General features: G+C 42.0%; 2 protein-coding genes across 7 annotated transcripts in view; both read right to left on the reverse strand.

Annotated features, from left to right (window-relative positions):
- LOC6734016 (bromodomain adjacent to zinc finger domain protein 2B) overlaps positions 1–18,749 on the reverse strand; it is a 37,161-nt gene extending 18,412 nt beyond the window's left edge. For 3 of the 6 annotated variants that reach the window (XM_039291442.2, XM_044922379.1, XM_039291441.2), the window contains exon 1: positions 18,215–18,748. The gene's annotated coding sequence lies outside the window, so the exon portion shown is untranslated. Of the gene's footprint in view, positions 1–18,214 lie in introns of all 6 variants that reach the window. The other 3 variants (XM_039291445.2, XM_039291446.2, XM_039291443.2) reach the window with 2 other exon arrangements.
- Positions 18,750–19,638: 889 nt separating this feature from the next.
- Positions 19,639–21,816, reverse strand: LOC6734019 (complex I assembly factor ACAD9, mitochondrial). The gene is made up of 3 exons (XM_002081022.4): positions 20,669–21,816; positions 20,285–20,609; positions 19,639–20,226 (listed from the first exon to the last, which is right to left on the reverse strand). Exons 1-3 carry the CDS (start codon positions 21,736–21,738, stop codon positions 19,702–19,704), a joined length of 1,920 nt encoding a protein of 639 aa, XP_002081058.2. The 5' UTR covers positions 21,739–21,816; the 3' UTR covers positions 19,639–19,701.
- Between the last annotated feature and the right edge of the window lie 273 nt (positions 21,817–22,089).

Genomic DNA, 22,089 nt, shown 5'->3' on the forward strand with positions numbered 1-22,089 from the left:
TTCAAATATAATTGATTATGTCTAAGGCAGGTTCGACTGTAGTTGGTATTTATGTAGCGATGTTGGTGTGGTTGATGTTGTAACTGCTGCAGGATTGCAGGAGTAAGAGGAATGCATACGACACAGGATGTGGGATGCGGGGATGCGGTGGCAAAGGGACAGAGGTGAATGTGGAAAAAGGGGCGACTCGGAAGAAAGGGAGAGATGGAGGCACATTGGACAAGGGACAAAAGCTCCAAGTGGAACGAGAGAGCGCGCACGACCCATAAATTAGAGCGAGATGGCGCGACTGTGCGAGTGAGAGCTCGGCAAGGAGGTAAAAGGACGTGGGGCGAAAGGAATGCAACAACATTGACGTATTTGCCATTTGCAACAACAACAGAAGCAACTACAACAGCAGGAACAACAACAAGGTGTCAGAGCAATTTCAAGGAGGAGCGAAGGAGAGCAGGAGACGAAGAAGAGTGCAAAAAGGAGGAGGCGAGCAAGGGAGACTTTGTCTCTCTCCATCTCCCTCCCACACCCTTGTGGTGGGCGGAGTGGGCGCATTTAGTGGCTGCAGCCAGTGCAATCCCTCCTTCTCCGTTTCCCCTTCCCCCGTGCTTCTCCTTGGCATTCGCAAAATGATGATAACGTGATGCAATTTCCAGTCATGTGCAGTTGACCATGTGCAGTTGCCAATTTATACCAGCCACCTGCTTCTACCTGACCCTCGCCTCCCTCCTCCTCCTCCTACTCATTTTCTCCTTCACTTCCCTTTACGCCTTCGGTTCTCCCTTCACTGGACAAGCATCTGATATCAGGGACATGTTCGATTCTTCAAGGACTTAACTTAAACCTCTGACACCTCTGTTTCCGAAAATAGCTCATGAATCGGCTTTAAATTAGATTTCGAGTGTTGAACTGGTAACATTATTGCGGTATAATAGAGTTTTTCTAAGTACGATGCTAAAATCAGTGTTTTATGGGCAAGAATAACTGTAGATGGTTTATATACCATTATAGTTAATATAGTTAGGATCTAAATTCAAATATAATCGATATGCAAGACCTTGTAGCTACTATTACAGTACTTATAAACCCATGAGGTAAATACATTTCTGCTTGAAAATGTAAATGTGTCAAATTAAATATCATTAGTTTTAACCCCCGTTTCTATAGCGCCGGTCAAATCCACCCCGCTTCGAATCACAAATGTTTCCGTCGATTTCCCACACTTGGCGTCAGGCATTTCCCCGAAATATCTCGATAACTACATGTGCGGTTTATGACCGATTCTTTTGCTTCGGCCCTCTGTACCGCCTGCGATTACAATCCGATCCAATCCAATCCAAACCAATCGAATCGAATCGAATGGTCGCCGTTGCACAACTGTACGCAATTCGCTTTTTGTTGGCCAAAGCTTTTAAATGTTGCTCTGCGCTGCGGTGATTTCATTAGACGGCAAATACAATTAAAGAGCTTGTTGCACGTAATCTAATATGGACAGCACACACAGTCGTATGCGTTTTTGTATCTGTGTTTTATTTTGTACACACGGCCGCAGAGTGCCGGCGATAGATACACGGATAAAAAGATACATAGACGCACACACATGCGTCAGTCGCCGCACAGCAATTTAATTAATGCTTAAATCAGATTATCCCAACAAAAGGCTGAACGCGTTGGGAATAACGGGGGTGGGATAAAAGGATACAGTGAGATGGGCAACGAGGAACAGGAAAGCAACTGTGCATACTTTGCAACACTAGGAGATGTACAACTTTCAGATACATTTTAGAAATATTTTTTATATCACTCGTGGGAATACAATACACCAGATGGTTTTTAACCAAATAAACACTTTTACATCTTTCAGCGACATATTATTATATTATTTACTTTAAAAACCGTTTTTCCAGTCTTTTTATCGGCGTGAAAATCATTTAACAGGTTAAGATTGCATTTAAATGCTTAAGCATAGTTTTATCCCTTTGCGAACAACTCACCTCTCGAAATAATTCAAAACTTGAAGATAAACTTTTAGTTTGATTTCCTTTATTATTATTCAACTATTCACTTTTGTCGCCACTCGATTTTGCTTTCATTTTTTCATTCATCTATCTGTTTTAATTTTCACTTAATTCTCACTCTCTTTTCAGGGAATTCGAGATAACTTAATGATTTTTGTGTATTGCTTGGTTTTTTCTATACATTTCCGCTTGGCTCTTTTTGGGCTGGTTAACACAAACACAAAATAAATTTGAAATGATTATTGAAATTTATGGGATGCCGTCGTTCAAAAGAAAAGCTTTTATAGGAACACGAAATTGAAGAATCCCGAAGAATGCGATGCACAATTATAATTTCGGTATTTTCCTACAATTTTTCCTCACTCTGCTGAAATTAAGCAGACAAGCAACAACAATGATGTGTTCTCTTGTATTTTTTTTTTTGTTTTTTTTTTTTTTTTTTCTACTAAAAAAAATGGTTTGAGATGAAGGGATGGTGAGTCACTACTTTATATAAACAATGGCGTTCGCAGCATTTTGGTCAACTTCTCGAAGCTGCCGGTCGGTCATTTAGCACTTCCCGAAGAAGGTGGTGGCGTCAGGGGGTTAAAGAGAGCCAGCGGCTGACAGGGGGTTAAATATTCTGTACCACGAAAGCTAATGAACGGCCGAGTCCGATCCGAAATTCGTAAAAGCGATGGGAAGAACAAAATAAGAAAAAGAGTCAACATTTTTCAATTGAATCAGTTGGCAGAACGAGACGGAAAACTGGGCGAAAAAGAGAGATGGAGGGGCCAAAGAGGCCAAGAAAACAATTGACAGTCACTCAGTGCGTTGGAGGAGTCGAGAAAGAGGTAGCTATAGCACGAGCGAGCGAGAGGGAAGCGAATAGCCTGTCTGTGCGCTGCGCTTCAATAAATCCGGGCTACAAAAAGCAAACGAAACTCGCCTTAAATCGAAAGAACTGTGCACTGCCGTCTGTGTACTTTTCCACAGTGAAAACACGATAAAAAGGTCATTAAAACTAGAACAACAATGATCTACATATAAAACTAAAAACGATGTAATTTTTACTAAAGATCATCTATTCAATTTTACAATTAAGCTAACGGTTTTGCGCCACCTTCCACTTTTTTTTAGATGGTTTTTTTTTATAAGATTTTTAAGCGTTAGAAGCTCCACTGTATTTCTGTGGCAATGCAATGCAATCAATCAGATAGCAACAGCCAACAGAACGAACGTAACCTAACCGTAAATTATCGCTCTTTGGCCAAGTGTTATCGTTTGGGTTTCAGCTTGCGCTTTCCAGCTATTGGTAAATGTAAAAACATTTGTAATTTAATTAACCGATTGCCTGGGAATTTAGCGTTTTGCTTCTAATGCGTTTCGAGTGCCCCAATGATATCAGAGCTCTACCGTTAACTAAACAAACCTTTAGTTGTTTATCGTGCGCACGGCAAACTGGAAATCTGTTTTGCAAAATCCATTAATTGCTCTATTCAGTACACACACACACACACACACATAATACCTTGTTTTTAGCCAAGTGATTAAATGCCATGGCTTTTTAACTGACCACTTTATACGGTTAGAAATAAGAAGCCTATTCAGGCTAGATTTGTTAATAATAGCAAATTTTTTGTACACAGTTGATTGTTTACCATCAGTTATTTTATCGCTTTTATTCTGGTTAAAACCTTTTTTTGCTTAGCATTCCATGCCTATCATTTTTCTCAGTGCCTCTCGTTGACAGTGGAAAAATAAAAACTGTAAATCCAAAGCGATCAAAGAGCAGATGCATTTCTCAAAGGGCATTTATTCGGGTGCATTTGTGTGCGTGTGTGTGTGTGTGTGTTTAGAAGTACATTTGTGGTGGTGCTAGGGTGCTGGGCAAATGACTAAAATTAAACAAGAAAACAAATTCATCACTGAAATGCCTCAAAAATCCGTTGAAGGGATGATGATGTAGCTGAACAGCGGAGAAAAAAGGTACAAACGACATGACGAATTGTAGATACAGATGAACCCAGAACGAGGAAGAGCCGTGGAAGAGGGAGAGGGCGATGAACGGGAGGAGGGCCAGGCGGAGTACGATGAGGATGAGGTTGGGGAAGGGACCAGGGGCGGGGGCAACAACGAGCATGGCCACAATGAAAACCAACGAAATAAATTAAATAATATGAAAAGAAACACGCTGCAGAGACGATGGCGTACACCCAAAAACAAACGAAAGAGGGGGTAGCGTTAAAGAGATGGGGTGCGGGGGACGGAAAAGAGGCCAGCAAAGAGGGGCGGAGAAGCTGGACGGGGCACAGAGCAATCAGCGAGGAGCGAAGCGAAACCGACGGCAAAACAACAGACGAAACAAAACTTGACAGATGGACAAGCGGTCGCGGGCGGAACGGGTGCAAAGGGGACCGAATGGGAGGGGGACAGACAGAAATCCAACTAAATATCGAAATCACAAATCCGCAACAGCACGAAAAAAAAAAATGCCATAAAGATGGTCAAACTGCGTCAAGCCGAAAGTGTTATACTCTTTAATGCTTGAAAGTCAGATTATATACTTTTCAAGTACAGTATGATACGTTTCATGCTGCTAGAAACAATATTTAAAATAATTTATACATGTAAAAATAATTTATATAAAAATATATATGTAAAGGACTCAAAAGAATGTACCCATAATAAATATTTTCTTTATCAACATACATATTTCCCATTTCGGAATTTTAATTTAAAAAGTGTCTCTTTAAATCTCGTTTAAATATAATTTATTTAGCCGTATTTCTCGATAATGACTTAATACTGAAATTATGGCACTTCTTTATGATAATAGGGTATGCGAAAAAACGCGTCCAAACACAGCGCGCGATTTTATTTTAGAAACGAATGGGATTCAGACAGTGGACAGTGGAGAGGAATGGCCGAGAGCTAAAACAACAAAAATAATAATAACAGCAACAACAACAACAACAACAACAACAACAACAACAACGAACGGAGGCCTGACCGAACTGCGACGCCGGCAGAGGCAGAAGCAGCGGCAGCGACGCCGGTAAGTTGGCCAAAACGCAGAAACAATTCACAACGGGGGAAATACACAGGAATTTCGAGCCGACATCGGCTCCCTCCACTGCGCGTGGTTAGGCTTTAAAAACTCGCCTTAATTGGTTTTCGCCACCAAAGGGTTAAGCATTAATATGTCGAGATGATCCGGAAAGATGCTTCCACTTCCATAACGAACAGATGACTTCACTGTCGTATCTGCAGCTCACTCATTCGCTCATTGAGCCCACGCAATACATGTTTGTCAATTGTCAATTCCTCAATGATTTCACAGTGGAACTTCCCTAAAACGCAAAATTAGATTGGTACCCTCTTATCAAAGTCAAGAACACGAATAATATAATATTCAAACTTAATGCTTGAACGTTTTTTAGATAAACAAGGCGCGTGTCAAATTAAAATTCCATTTTTTTTTTTTAGCAAATTTCCATATCAAAACATGTGTTTGAGTTTTTTTTTTCATAAATTCAGATTGCGGCTTTATCGTTAAAGCAATGAAACATTGCAAACGATCGAAACAAATCCAAGAACATTAAACTGCGCACCACTAAGCACTTTATGGCTTAGACACGCTTAAGCCGTCATTATTTGCGTTTTGTTCCACTTTAAATATTATGTTTATATCGAGCTTAGCCAAGTTGCTCTGTATTTCAGTTTTTATCCGTTAAGGTCTCGATTTTGCGGCATTTTTCAGTTTGAGTTCAGTTCGTTTCGTTTGTCAAGTTGAGTCGGCAGAATATGAAACAGAACCAGAAAACAAGAACAAAGTAACAAGCGAGTCATGCACACACACACACATGTCCGTGTGTATGAGGGAAGATGTGGAGGGGGAGCAGGATAGGCAGCTCCAAAGTAGCGCAAAAGCAGCAGCAACAACAACAGCAACAACAACAAAGCCAAGCCGAGACATAAAATAAATGAGCGCCGCCGCACAAACATGTCTCCAATGTTCACCCGTTGCTGTTGTTGCAATTGTTATTGTTGTTGCTTTCTGCTGTGACTGGCCGTTACGTATCCCCCGTCTCCCTCTCCCTTTCGCTCGCACTGGCCCACTCCATCACACCCTCTCACTCGCTCTCGCACTCGCACTCCCTCTCATTCCATTTCCATCCGTGTGCTTCAATTTCGTTTCCCAAGCGTCGTCGTCGTTGTTGTTGCCTCTTGCTCTGCCTGCCGCTGCCTGCTGCCCTGCCTCTGCCTCTTCCTCGCACCCTCTCTCGCTCGCTCTTTGTAATTATTGATACATAAAAATACAACAAAAGCAAGTTGAAATGCCGGACTGCAATTGTGGTCATAATAAATCTTATTGCACGCTGCTCAAAAACGATTGCATTGAAAACTACAAATATCGTGAGAAATCTTTGAACGACACTGCAAATTGCACATTTTCTAGTTTTAATTATAAGATGGTTATTAATTAAGTTCAGCAAGTAGTCATAGGGTCAATATCCGCTAAAAACCAAATACATATGTTTTTACTAAACAACTGGTTAATTTCCTGTTGAATTCTACCTATGTATTTAAAAGAATCTCTGCCCTAACAACTGCTTACTTTACTTCATTTCACTTTACGCCACTCTGATTAGATAAAATGTCATAATCTTTATTTTTAAGTCAATTCCTAACGGGATTGTACATCCGCGATGCAATCAATCAGTAAAAAGTGCATTTCAATCCAAAGTTAAACCTCACCATAATCATAAAGGTTTGACCATCTAACTGGAGAATCCACTTCGGTTATATTTACCATAAGTAAGAAAAAGATAATTCTAAATGCTAAGGTGGCAGTTTTTACAACACATATATACACACATACTTAATAATCGTCCTTGTATTATTGTTTTTATTAGGTCTAGAATATGTAAGTAAATATGTATATTGAAACAAATGAAAGAAACTTGGTTGTAAACAGCATGTTTTGTTTATATTCAGATCTTATTGTACGAATAACTAAGAAACTGTCGTTTCCATTATTTAACGAACCATCACCGGCTTTTCTCTAAGAACATCTCAGTTTTTAAAGTATCTTTATCTTACGATTGCATCTTTACCTTAGCTATCAGTTTCAATCACCATACGGCACCTTTTTGATCAATTTTGGGAGCGAAATAAATATAATCCAACAAGCTGACTTTTTCTTAATCCTTTTTTTTCGCCGTCTCCTTTGGCGGCTGTACGGAAAGAAGAGCGTGGAGAATAAGGTGGCGGAATGGACAAAAGAAAATGCGCGCTCACACACACACACACACTTAGCACACACACACACTTAGCACACACACACATATATACTGCCACGCTTGGCTGCGTTTATAGAAGAAGAAGCAGCGGAGGAGGAAGAAGAAGAAGCAGCAGAACTTGGCCCAAACGGATTCCGTTTTAGCTTTGTGTATCTCTATCTGTATCTGTCGCACTTCCTTTGCTGTTTTGGTGGCTTTTTTTTACAAATATTTTATTTTGTTATTGGTTTTACTTTTATGCATTTGCTATCTTACTTTGGCACAATCACAAATCTTGGGCACACATTCACTTTTCTAATTATTTCGCACCGAATTCACATTCATATTTTCATATCTTTCATACTTTTCTAAGCATTTGTTTTAGATTTATTATCTTTCGCTTGGGATTTCACTTGCGCGACCGACGAGTTTCCGAACCAAACTAACACCATCAACATTCAACATCAAACATTCAACATCGGCGGCAGCGACTGCGACGCCAGCTGCGACGCCGACGGCGCTGCGGAGACAACCGCGTTGTTGCTGTTGTTGTTTGCTGATTGGGAGAGGGAGAAAATGTGTGGTTGAGTGTGCTCTGGGTGCGGGTGGCGGGGGGAAGAGAGCCGCCGCAGAGAGCAACGGGCGACGACTGCGATTATATGAGAAAATTTATTCAACATTTAACGAACGTGCCCACAGGGCATGGGCAAAGGGGGAAGGGTAGGATAATGGACGGGGGCAGAGTGAGTGAGTGAGTGAGTGGGAGAGCGGGAACGGGAGCGAGCAGAGAGCGATGAAGGAGCGGGTGTTAGTCAGGTGAAGGTGTCGTTGTTAGGGGCCAAAGTGGAAAGGAGAGGGCAACAACAGAAATTAGAGAAAGACGGAAAGCATTTGTATGATTTAAATTTCTTTATTTCATTTTCCTTCGCCTTTAATTTCCACTGCTGAAACCTGTGCTGCTCTTGCAGGCCGGCTTCGTCCACTCAAGTGCTGGCAATTAAAATTGCTATAACAACTAAATCAGATGACATTGCTTCCTTGACGACTTGCAAGTGTGTGCGTGTTAGGGTGGGTCAATTAAAATGCTCAAAGGATCACACTAGGCGTTTGAATATTAAGCAAAACTAAGCAAATGAGGCAAAAAATCGATTGCAATCCAATGTGGGTTATTATACCGTGTCAAATTGTTTTAGATGTTCCATTATATATTTAAGTATAAGTATATATATATATAAAACCTAATCCTATGTTAACATAAGAAATGAAGTTAAGATTTCATAATTTTTAATGCTTTAAAGCTTTGAAAATCACAACACATTGTGCACTTTAAGTTAATCATATTTTATGATAGTACATTTCATGCACTTTTTAAAGTTATGTTTTACATTGATTTGTTTTTCAAACTGTGTATTGTCGTTTTGTATAATTAGGAGATTAAAGTCTTATAACTAGCAATAGAAGAAGATTATCAAACTTTTAAGGGTTAAAGGATTGCTTCATTGTAATTCCTCATCTTAGTTTACTCCTGCGAATGAAACAACTCCAGCCAGAAACAGGGTCACCCTAATGTAAAGGAAACAAGTGAGAAATTAAGCAATGCATGATGCCAAAAGAAGGCGTGAGGGGCGTAAGATGGAAAGGGGTAACAGGAAACGGCAAAATGGAAGTGAGCAAGCGAATTTCGCCATGCGTGCTTGTGTGGGTGAATATGAGTGTCTGGAGTTGTACGCGTGTGTGTGTGTGAACTCAATGAAAAGGTGTCTCCTTCTTGTTGTCCTGTTAATGTTGACTTTGTTGTTGCAGCCGAAACTTTGCGGCGGTTGTTTCTGTTGTTGTTGTTGTACTTGTTGTTTATATAGCTGTTGCGGAAGCAGCAATGCAAATTGTTAAATAATGTCAAGTGAAATTGCGTTTTTGTAAGCGGAAAGTGTGTTTGTGGGAGGGGGTGGGGGGGTTTGGGGAGGCAAGTCGGAAAATTGCAGACACACGCATGTGTTCTCCATGCAATCGTTTCATCTCCCTCGCTCTCACCCCGCCCACTCTCTTTCGCGCTCATTCAGAAACAGGCATAGGTGCTAAAACTGCTATTAGAGCGTGATTAAAAAAGCAAAAGCTAGTGTAGTCGACCACTAAATACCTGGCATTCGATTCGCGAAACTATTTGATATTTTCTGGCGTATGTTTATGAGAGTAACAACCCAACAAATTCAAATTGATAGTATAAATACTAAAACGTAATTATTGGTCAGTAGCTTTATTAATTTACAGATTTTTACGCACAAAAAGTTTTGTTTAAAATTGATTTGCAATAAATATTGACACATTTTTTGATAAACAATTTACAATAAGTAAATAAGTTCTTAGAATAAACTGAGTTTCCATGTTACTGCCCACTTGCTCAAGTAAAAGCATTACGAAACCATAATTATTTAACTAATGTAATATATGCCGTAGAGTGGTCTACTCCCCTCCCCCTCCCCCTCTCCACGGACATAATCGATTTACCAAGCGTCATCAATAATATTGCACATTTTTCGCAATGTTTTCAAGCAAAAGCTGTGGGACCTGCGAGCCGGAGTGAAATGCAAAAGGGCAACGACAAGAAGGACGTGCACAGAGCCAAAGGTGGAGAGGCTAAGAAGGGGGTGGAGGGAGGGTGGCAGGAGGACAACCAGAAAGAGGAGCTTGGGGAGCAGGAGCAGCAGGCGGGTGAGGAGGAGCTGGAGAAGGTGCATGAAGCGGCGACGTGGCGGCAGCAGACAAAAGCAGAGGCTGATGCTGTCGAACGCAGCTTGATAAAAGGGGGTAGCGGGGTGGGGGACGTTGCGGAGCGAAGGCAGAAACTTGCTGCAGCAGCAGCAACAAGGAGGAAAGAGAGACAAGAGGCGGCGAAGAGCGTGTGCCAACTACAACAACCAGGATTACAATTCAAACTTGCTCGTCAGCCTGGCTGGCTGCCATAGCCGTGGGCCAGGAGGGGGTGCCACAGGGGGCAGGGGGGTGCTGATGGCAGGGGCGACAGCGGAATAAAGGAAATGACAGAGGGGGGAGCAGGACGGGGCGACGCAAGGGAAGGAGCGCGGGGGAGCAGCGAGGCGCAAGCAGGGATGTCGTGCAGAGAAAAACGCCAGAGTCAGAGGCAACAACACACAGGCCAAGTTTTTGAAATCCCCCCTTACGACTCTTTTTAACCATCCCAACGCACACTTCGCTAACCCCCTTACACCCCCCACCCCCTCCCCCCTTTGGCCACATCCCTGTCCAACAGCGAAGCTGCAGTTTGCAAAAGAATACACACACACGTGCATAAAAAATGTGCGGAAGAAAAAATGTTTAAGCACACGCGTGTGTGTGTGCGCAAAAGAGAGGGTAACAACGCGGCCAGAAAGAGCAAGAAGTAGAGCATTTTTAAGAAGAGGAAGCAGGAGGAAAAGGAACTGCGGCCAGCGGAAAGCACAGTAGTTACTCAATAAACAAGACTGCTTCTTAAACTGAAATACAAGTAAGTTGAAATAAGATACGGTAAAGAACAGAACTATATTTTAAACAACTATTTCCACAATAATCTTATGTTTCTGATTTATATCTATTAACACAAAAATTCTAAATAAATAAAACAAGCACCAAATGGTTGTGTTTACCAAAACGATTGCGCCCTGTACACAAAATGAGCGCCAAGGGGCCCAAAAGCAAAGCCAACAACGTTTCAGCTTTTTGTTAATTTTCATCAGTAGAACCACAAATGAGTGGGGGCCAAGGGGGAGGGGTGCAGAGATAGGCAGAAAAGTCACAAAAAAAGGACACCACGAAGTTCCTCAAAGTCAGCTTAATTGGCACGGCGCAGCTTTTTGCAACTGATTGTGATTGTGTGTCCCCACTGTCTCCACACTTTTTATACGAGACTTGGGACAGAACAGGACATTCAGAAGTATCAAGGCACGTTTCACTGTGATTAGTCGAGCTTCATTGTCGGGCTGGCAAAGGAACTACTTTAAAATCTTACTTTAATTTTGGGCATAAGTCAATTTATATTTGAGTCAAAAGCCTTTTGACAGCCGACTTCATTCACAGCAATAAGTAAACATCCTTGGCAGCATTTGTATGCGCACTTAAATGCCTGAAAGGATATTCATTCCGTAAACATAAGGTGTCATTTGGATTACATCACTTTCCGCATCGATTTAAATGGCTCGATACTTAAGCATTTAAGCCCATATATTCATTACAAATTGAATTCAGCAAAGCTTTACAGCGTAACAATTTAAACTAAATTTAATGGGCTTAGTTTGCTTAGTTTGAAAGTGTGGTATTTGATTTTCAAGTTGCCTAAATCGCACAATAAGTGATTCAGCCATTTCCAATCAAAAGACATGTGCTTTCCAGTGACTCAAGTTGTGTATTGAATATAATGACATGCTTTTTGTGCCATGCAATTTATTAGCAAATAGAATGCCGAACGTCTAATCTTATTTTCTAATTAGCAGAGCGAGCAAATCGGATGTGACTGCACATTTTATCGATGAGTTATCTTTATGAGTGTTGGAAAGTATCTCAAGTGAATCTAATGAGCAGCGACGGTGTGCCACGCCCACGCACCTAGCATAGATGCATAGATACACTCGCAGATACTTGTACACTTTGCGGATGCAAGAGCAGCGTCGGCGACAGCTCATCCAAAGTTGAGCCATGCAAATTACAACAATTACCGCACAGAAATAGATACAGAATGTGTATCCGCATCTGCAGCTGTACCAGCAAAATGTATCTGCATCTGCAAATGTATCCGTATCTGTAGCTGTATTTGTAAATGTGGCCGCTTGGCACGCAGCAAACTGTCTAATGTATCTCGCAGATGCATGGACGGCGAGCTGGCGATGGTGACAGCCTCACCAGCGTCGCCAGCGTCTTCTCAGCATCTCGGCATCCTCCTCAGCATTTGTATAATTTGCACAATGGCACAAGGAAACTGCTCGCTGCGCAGATACAGATACAACAGTTGCAGATACTTGCAACACTCACACACGGACCAGAGCACAGCACATGAGTTTCGGAGCACAAAAGCGAAATTGCAAAGTTTTCGCTGCAGAAATTTCGATGGAGCGGCGGGGCAAGGGCGTTTCGGCGTTGCAAGGGCGTGGGAGATGGCTCTTAGCAGGAAGAAGCAGAACGACAACCCAGTCTGAGCTCGCGTTGCATGCAAACAGAGTTGCCTCGCATTACATTGGTCAACATGGAACTGCTTTCCTATTATAAATATCTTAATCAATACAGCGATGCACCGAGCAAAATATTGGTACTCTTAGAAAATGTATTAGCATAACTGAAAATTCTATCTTTACATTAAATAAATTGGTACTTTTAATAGTAATAATACATAATATACATACATAAACTTTATTTCTATACAAAAATTATAGAAAACCCTTTGAATTTATGTTTCTGTGAGCAGGCAAAACTTCTAAACTTAACTTCTGCATAAGCTTATGATCACAAGTTATCCTTAAACACCTTGATTACCTGCCACATACATATATAAATACATTTTCATTCCTAGGGCTAAATTAGATGAAGTTTAAACTTTAACCTTGTTGCCTAGTGTTTTTGTATATAGAAAATAGCCAGAAACATGGACACATATGCCAACTAGTGAGCATATAATTACAACATTGGTTAAAGGCCGCCGCCCGGCGAGGATATCCTGACTTTTCCGCTCCCACTGCTTTCCCGCCCGTCCTCATTTCCTCCCCCTTTCCCCCCTCCCCCCTTCCGCGTCCTTGTCGCTTTCCCAATCTCCTTTCGAGGGCCACGAAAATGCCGCCACTTGCGCTCCCCTTCCAGAAATAAGCAGGATTCAATAGACGACGAAACCGAGGACATGAGCGAGGCGAAGCTTCAGCTTTGGCCATACCTTTTGCCCACCCATAGATACACACGCACACACACAGCTACTACACACATGTGTGTAGTAGTGCAACATACATACGTACGTACAAATATATATCCACATAATGAAGTAGAGCACAAATGCCTTTGGGGTGACTGGATGATGGGCCAAAACCAAAGCCAAACAGTTGCCCACTCGAGACCCCGACCCTCGTCCTTTGCCCACCCACCCCCTGCGCACCCTACCCTCCCCTCCCCCCACTTCTATGTGCTCTTTATCCAGGATCTCCTTTGCAGGCAATCGCCCAACATGCAACAACAACGACAGCACGGGGCTAAAGTTCACATGGAACTTTCGAAGCAAAAGCAAACCGACAAAAGGAACAAGTGGAGATAGAGAGATGGCGGTGAAGCATACGCGAAACCGAAAGCTGGAAAATAACAGGATTATCCAGCAGCTTGGATATCTGAAAGAATTATAACCATTACTTGTTCAATTATAAAGCCAACACCTTTTAGTCAGCATCAAATCGATGGCAACTAAAAAGTGATTGAAAGTTAAATTCTAATTTGTTTATCAGTTAATCTACTTCAAATGGAGGAAGTAGTTTAATTTCTTATCACATCTTAAGTGATTTACCAACTAGCTAAAAAACGAATATGTATTATACATTCTGCTTTGTTTATACCAACTTGCAGATAAAATTCATTCTTATCAGATAACCTGTACACAGCTTTTGTTTAGTTAGTAGTAGTTAGTTTTGAATACAGCCTTGCAATTGCATTTTTATGCATAGCATTCAACAACAACATTGTGCCCCAAAATTTCAGTCCACAAAATTTATGCCCCAACCGCCGATAAGCGATTCAATTAAAAACCGAACCGAACTGATGAAATATATATGTATGTATGATCATACATATATTTCGTAATTCGAAATAAGCTCCACAAATAAACGGAATCAAGCTGAAATAAGAGAATTTCCGACCACAAGGAAAATCGCAATGAAAATTGGCGAACATTGTGTGCGAGCGAGATGGCAACAGCAGCGGCAAATGAGTGGACAATGGCAGAGCTGGAAAAGCGGGCCTGCAAATATATATAGGTATATAGGTAGCTCACTCATCTTTAGCATTTCAATTTTGGATAGTGTTGACCCGCCTGATGCAACCCCCCCCTCCCCCCTCCCCCTACCACCTATAAATTCAATTACTGCCAATATTTTGCAAACGTGCGAAGCAATTGCAATAAAAACACAAACGAAGCCAGCACACAGTAGTAAATTCAATTTTGTGTTATCCATCGATGTTTCCCCAGAGAATCGAAAAGAGACAGAGGTATAGAGATAATTCCCCCCCTCCCCCCTTCCACCAACCCATTCATGCAACGAACTTCTGGCGTGCGATTTTTTACTTTACCCACTTTTAGCTGCCACTTTGAATTGTGTTTGCTATGGGGGGAATGTGGGGGAGACCCCAAAATTCCAGCTGCAAAACAAATAAAATGTGTGTGCATTTCAAAATGCAATTGTTCATCAGCACAAAGCCCCACCCCCAACCCCCCCTCCTTACCCTAACCACCCGAAAATCAACTGACAAAATGTAAAGCCCTTTTCAGATATTTGCTTTCTATTGCTTTGCAATAGCTGGGTATTATGACTAAGGTCTTAAACTTATTAATTCAAGCTTATTAAAATTATATTTTATGTTCCTCACTTATAGGTTTAGTTCATTAAAATAATTTTTAAAAAAAGTAAGTATTAAGTATTAAACTTAAGTTCTTATTTTTTTTGCGTAAGGGTATTCATGTTTCTGCGTTTTCAAGTGGACATATCAAATATATGCGCTTATGTGCATATAACCCATCTAAAATATTTGAGTTGGCCTAAACCCATGTTGCTGATTTTTTGGGAGCTACTACCGTTTGCTATGTAGGTTTTTGTGTGCTTTTGGAATCCGAATTTCGGGAAGTCCTTCCCCCGAAGTCCTTTCGTTTATCTCTGGCATTTAAGCAGAGTGACTGTGGCTGCTGTTGGCTCCTCCTTTAGGCCTTCTTCTCCCCTTTCTTTCTCCCTCCTTTCCACTTCTCACCTTTTCGGTTCGAATCCTGTTTGATTTTGGCCAGCCTCACGTTCCCCATTTCCTTGCCATCGAAAAAACTCAAGGTGCAACCAGAAATCTGTTGACTGCACAGCAAAAAATCATCTACCAATTTTGTTTATAAATTACATTATAATTAAATAATTTCTTTTTTCTAGTTTTATTATAATATTATAATTTATTGTAATTAAATTTCTGTGATTTAAAATTTTCAAGTTGACTAAAAACATTTTTTAAACAGCTACGCAGTTAGCATTTTTTTCAGTGTGCTACTTTTGGTTTTGAAACAATTGCCCATGCAAACCTTCTGCCTCTCTCCCTCCCTCTCTCCTGCTTTACGTTGCTATGCGAAAGGAGAGAAGGCAGAGCTCGTTCAGGAGGTGGAGTGGGGGGGGGGGAGGGGGCAAAAAGGAGAGGTCGCAGCATTTGTCGCCATTTATTTACACGATTAGAAATCGATTTTGTGCGTTCCCATATAGAATTCCATATGAAATGACAGCCGAAACGAACAAATATACAAACAGACATACAGAAAAATGGGGGATTGTGCACGCAAGGGGGGACTGGGGGGTGGGGTGACATGTAAGGTCCCTCCTGTATGTGCCGTTATAATGATTTATGTTAAGCTTATTGCTCACACACACACACACACAGCCAGAAGTCGAGGGTGTGTGCGAAAGAGACGGAACCAAATCGAAATCGATTTGCGGGCAGAGTAAAAGCAGAGCGAAGCAGAAGAAGAAGAAGCAACGGCGGCAGCAGCTGGAATCAGCTAACAGTGGCGACATCTGGCGGCTGGCACCTCTTTTAATTTTTTGGCCAAAAAGGGAATCGGAAATGCAAAGAGGAAATTGAAATCAAACAAATGAAGAAGTCTTGAATAAACGCAGTTAATGTTTTGATTAGCTTAGTCAATTGATTTGCAAGAATGTTTGAGGCAATTCATGACTTTAATGTTAACTTTTGCTATTTAATTATCTTTTAGCATAAATAGATCAATCTAACATAAACTGTAAAAAGTTCATATATATGTGTATGTTTTCTTAATTCCTAAAATATTTTATATAGCAAAAGCTATACTCGCGATAAGTTGCATTTATTCTGAATTAAACTGGCATACATTTCCATATATTTTGCTTAAAATCCAAAGATTATCATTATAAAAATGATTGTAGTTTTGTCCTAACCAAATGCTATATTTGAAATAAAAGACAAAAAAAAACAGCGGCATGTGTGTTTGTAAAACAAACACGGCAAAGAAGTGAAAAAAGGCAAAAGAGCAGCCAAACCAAATTGATTAACAACTAAAAGTTCAACGCCGGCAATTAACATGCGAAGTGGAAATGGCGAAATATGCCAAGAAAGCCAAGGAATAGCAGTAATTGGAGGAGGAGGTGAAAAATTCACTCAAAAGGAGGAAGGACGGAGGAGCAGGGACGAGGGAAAAGTGTACAAAACAAAATTCAAAGCCCAATCCACTTGCAGTCTTGTTTTTTTCTCCTTATTTTTTCTCCATGTTGTGTACCCGTATTTCTGAGTACGTACGTACGTACGTGTGTGTGTGTGTGTTTGTGTGCTCGCGAACTCTAGAACGAAACTAGCCTGAAAGCCCCTCCTCCTCCGCCTCCTCCTGCAGCTGCCCCTTCCCCACACGCTTTACAATTTATATACAACTCCAAGAGCAAAAGCAAAAGCCATTCGTGCGCAAATCTCAAATAAAAGCGCGCAGAACCAGCAACAACAAATAATAGCAGCACCAGCAACAACAACAGCAAGCGACGCCGACTTCTCTGCCGCTGATGAATTGTATTTGTGTGAGCCCAACACACACACACACACACGCATAACACATGCGGACAGGGCGGGCTAAAAAAAAATAAAATAAAAATTAAACTACAATATGAGCGCAAAAAGGAAAATAAAAGAAAAAATTGAAGCAGAGGAATCGGTTTCGAGAGGTGAGTTGACTCCTCGAGGTGTCTTTGCCTCGGCCGCCGTCGCTGTCGTGTTTCGCTGCCCCCTGCATTTGTCACTGTATTCGTGCGGGTACAGTGAAGATTGGCTATCCGGTTTTAGTTTAAAGCTCGTTAATATATAGTAGTTTTAGTAGTTATATAGTAGTTAGTTATATAGTTAAATTGAACTTTTATTTCAACTAATTTTGATTTTTTTTAATTAAAGTTTGCTTAAAGGGCGATTTGTTTAATGTAAGGATTAAAATAACTAAAATAATATTTTAGTTTACACAGTTACCACTGTTAACTCAAATGATTAGTGGAATTGTAAATTCTCTTTTCCTTAAAAACTGTTAAAAATTGTAATTATTTGGTACAAAAAATCAGTATTAGCTAGATTCTTGTTTAAGTTGTCAGTAAAAAGGAATATATTAATTCCAACTATCCCTGCTAGTTCACCCAAACAAGGTCCCACTGTATGTTGTATTTGCTCTGGCCAGTAGAGTATGCTCGCATGCGTGTGTGTGTGTGTTTGTTGGCCGCGTCGTGTGCCACTGCTTGTGGCAATTTCCAGAGTTCGCCGTTCGCCGCCTTCATTGCTCACGCTCACTGTCACCGCCGAAATACAGTAAGAACAAGAACAAGAGCAAGAACAACAAAGGCACCACCAACAACAAATACAACTACAACAACACAGGGGGCAGCAAAAGCATGTGGAACGAAATGAAATGGAATGAAGGACTGAAATCGGCGACGCTACTTCTTTCGCTTCCTCCTCTTCTTTATCCGCTTCGGTTTTTCTGCCTATTTTATTTGTTTGCGGTTGAAATTGGGAAGGGGAGTGGGGGAGGGCTGATAAAAGGGGGCGGGGGTGTCGTATCGAACTCAACGGGAATATTTTAGGGGTGAAATACGTATAATTTTCCATCAGTGAACTTTATATTTATACACTTTTTATAACATATAAATGAGTTTGATTTAGCTTTAAATTTTAGCTCACCTTTTTTGTTTGTTTTAACTGCTTATCGCTGATTGACTTCTCGTCTTTTTGCTGCCCATTCATTTGTCACCCACTCACACAAGCACAAACACACTTAATTTTTAGCAATTTCTCGAACTTCTTTGCTCTTGATATTTCTTCCTTCTTTTTTTTTTTTTGCACACTCACACCAATGGAATAATTTTCGCCGCGGGCGTTTTTCCTTTTTATTATCCGCCTTTTCCTTAGCGATGATTTTCACACGAGTGTCACTGTTCCACCCGCACACGCGCAAATTTCCAGCAATTCGCGAGTTTTGCAAGTTCACTTCAAATTTCTGTATTATTTATTAAACATCAAAATCGATTAATTAAACACGTATGTGCGCGCCGCTTAAGAATCTATCATTATTGTTGTTTAATTTGCTCGCAGATGGATTAGATTTAAATTGGGTTTTATCTTTTCGACGTCCGAACGCTTCGATAGAGAAACCGATACTCTTTTATGAATCTACTCTCTTCGATTTTCGCTGCCTGCCGTGCTGCCGCTGCACGAGTGTGAGTGCATGTTAGTCGCTGGCAGAGCTATGTTAACTAACAGTGGCGAGAGCGTGGCGGCGAAACAAGTGGAAATGAAACCAAATCTTACCGTGTAGTTGTGGGCACAAACAAACAAACACGCACACATGCACACGGCTCTGTCTATTAATCATTTAATAGTCATCCAAATTATTAGGAATTTTGCGCTTGTTTACTCAAAACCTTTAACCACATTTTGATTGACCCGATATTACTGACTGTACGTTGAAAGTACAGTTCCCAGGCTATCTTACCACCTGTCCACACACAATCACTCACACACATTCATGAACGAAGAGACCGCGTACTCACACACTCACACCGCTTTTGGCCGTCTTCCTGCGCCGCTTACCAAATTGTCAATTCTTTATCAATTCGCCCAGTTCAACCACTTAAACGAAATGCAAATCCAATTCCCAGTGCAGCGGAAAAGGCGGACAGGTGGTAAACTCAACGGATTAAGCCATTTCACGCTGATTTCCCAGAATGCTGGATTATTTGTGCTGGCTTAGGGGGATTTGAAGAAAATTGTTCTATTTTCAAATATTTTCAGCAATTCAATTTAGTTTTTTTGGGCTAATTAGTATGTTTACTATTAAAACCATATAATCTATGATTGTTTTGAATTTTGAGCTCATTTTTGGTATACTTTTTACTAAAGTTTCATACAGTATGGACTCTTTAAAAAATCGAATTTATAAGTGCAATGCCAGATGATATAGCTCACTAAACACAAGAAATAAAACTACCAAACTAACTAAAGATGCTATCCATCAAGAGGAATTAACTAGTTTTCAAATTGAGTCCCAGAAATGATGAGAAATAAACCAATAACTTTAGGTAATGGTGAGATTAAACAAATGGTAGTTATCAATAACAAGTATTCACTTTAATCGTAAAGGCAATAATAAACTTAACTACCAGCTCGGCTTAGAAGTTAAATGTCAGCGGATGAACAGCGAAGTAGCCCTTGCTCTTGGCCACTTGCTTGGAGAGTCGCACCAGGTTGTTGTCGTTATTCACGAAATGACCGCCATAGATCTCCGTGCAGAGGGTGCGGACGCGATCCCTGCCCTCGGAGCAAATCGCTGTGGCCGTGAGCAGTTCATGATCTGCCAGCGGCAGTCCAATGCAGTAGGATCGGGAAGCCCTCGCCACGCTGGCCCACATGGCATAGATAAGGGTGCCCGCCTCCGCCAGGCGCTGCATTTCACTTTGACGCTCCACCACCGCGTTGCCGTGCTTAGTGAACATCAGCTCCACGGCCATTTGGAGACGCGCCACCGACAGCTCAATGCACTGGGCAGGCGCCTCTAGGGAGGGATGCACGTGCTCCGACAGCTGCATCTTGGTCTTCGGATTGTCGATGCTGTTGGTGTCCAGGAATTTACCAAAAATGTGACCAGGATTGAAGAGGGGATTTCTGGACTTGCGCACGCCCGTATTCATAGCTTGCTGAAAGGAATCGTGTTTTTAAGTCTGGTTACAAATATCTAATGAACAAGAAACTTACCCCCGCGTGCTGCAATCCGGTGAGGGCAATGAACATGCCCAAGGTGTCCAGGGATTCACCTTGCGTGCACAGCTGCGCTGCATCTCGTAGTCCCAGCTCCGTGGTCTCGCCGCTGAGCAGACTCTTGGGTCCCACGACTCCCAGATTCTGGCTGGCAATGGCGTACAGCTGTTGCAGGGTAAAGTACTTCGTTATGGCACTCTCCAGAGTCACATCCTGGGCACGGAACTCATCCAGCATGCCGGCGGTCAAGTAGAGCATGCTCTCCATCGCGTAGACGGAGCACATCGCTCGCGACATGTGGATGCGTGTGAGCTCCAGGTCCCTATAATTGTGCGAATATATTTTTATATAAAATATAGCTGGGAAATCAAGAGTACTCACTGCAGTTGCACTCCGCACTGAGTGGTGTTCACAGTGTACTGGGCCAATTCGTTTAGCAGTTTCTTGGCCAGCGAGACGCCCACCAAGCTGCCCCTCAAGCGGGAGGATCGCACCAGCTGCTCCGAGTAGCGGTTGCCATCGTGGGGTAGGCCCACCACCTGATCCTCTCCCAACTTAACGCCATCGAAGTGCACACGCCTGATTTCCGCTTTCCGGCAACCGAATGTGGCGTGCTTTTCGCCCAGGCGCACTCCTTCCTGCTGGGAATCAACCAGAAAGATGGTGGTGCCACGTCCCAAAACTCCCGGAACATTCGGCTGTTGGGTTTGGGCCAGAACCAGGAAAAGCTGTCGCTCGCCGGGTGTGCAGATCACGAATGATTTCTCGCCGTTGAGCTGCCACTTTCCCGTTTCGGGAAACAACTCTGCCTGGGTGTTGAAGTAATCCTCCTCGGGTGGAGAGATCTCATATATAGCCTCGCTACCTATCAGTTTACCAGTGGCCAAGTCCTGGAGATACCTCTGCTGTTGCAGCGGAGTTCCCACCTCTTTCAGAAGATCCACGACCACGCGATGCGTTTGCAGGCCCAGAGTTACATTGATATCCGTGGAATCCGGCTCACTGGCCATTAGACTGGCACTCCAGTTATAGCCTTTGCCCTCGTAATCTGTGGACACATTTAGCCCATAGAGTCCCAGCTGGCGGAGGGTCTCCGGTGAGGCTTCCTCCGTTTCACGTGGCTCCACAAAGTAGTTCTTCAGCGGCAGCAGAGCATTCTCCAGCTGAGTCATCTCATCCCGTGGAATCACCTCCGGATAGGCCAGCAGCTCCTTGTCCACCACTCCGATGAAGAAGTTTTTGGCCAGCGGCTCCCTGGTTGGTAGTTTTTGCTGCTGCTCCGGGGACTCCTCCACGGATTCCGATCTTGCTCCCTCCGTGGTCGCCGCATCCTGGTGCTGTGAGTCCAAGCTGCTGGAGGTGGCCTTGGTGCTTCTTCCCCGAGTCAGAAGTTTTCCATTCCGGCTGTAAGTCAAGAGCCGCGAGGCGCCGGAAAACAAATTGGGCCGCATATTTACTAAGAAATTAGGTAAGCCCCGATAGGTTCGCACAAATTTATCGATAGCGATGCCAAGTGGGACCAGCTGACTATGGAATAAAATATACCAGCGGTACTTTTATAAAATACACTATAGCGTTGCTCAGCTGTTCAAAGTGCTATAAAAATTTAAAGTAACGGTAATTTTATGATTTTGAAAAAGTCTACAAGAAATTAAAATAAAGGAAAAGATTTCTAAAACAATTTTCCACTGAATTCTATAGATCAGAATCTTCATTTTTCAGTTGAGAGATTAATAAATGAGTTTCCTTCATTTCGAAAGATATAAATGGAAATATATAAAAACTTTTTAAAATGAAATTTC

This window comes from Drosophila simulans, chromosome 2R, assembly GCF_016746395.2.
Source record: "Drosophila simulans strain w501 chromosome 2R, Prin_Dsim_3.1, whole genome shotgun sequence".
NCBI classification, from domain to species: Eukaryota; Metazoa; Arthropoda; class Insecta; order Diptera; family Drosophilidae; genus Drosophila; species Drosophila simulans.

Bases quoted from the DNA above. Each gene is read 5' to 3' on its own strand.
- LOC6734019 (XM_002081022.4), bottom strand. From the start codon at position 21,738: ATGCGGCCCAATTTGTTTTCCGGCGCCTCGCGGCTCTTGACTTACAGC. The intron at 20,610-20,668 runs GTGAGTACTCTT...GCACAATTATAG, and splicing joins CAGTGCGGAGTGCAACTGCA to GGACCTGGAGCTCACACGCA. The intron at 20,227-20,284 runs GTAAGTTTCTTG...GATTCCTTTCAG, and splicing joins CCGGATTGCAGCACGCGGGG to CAAGCTATGAATACGGGCGT.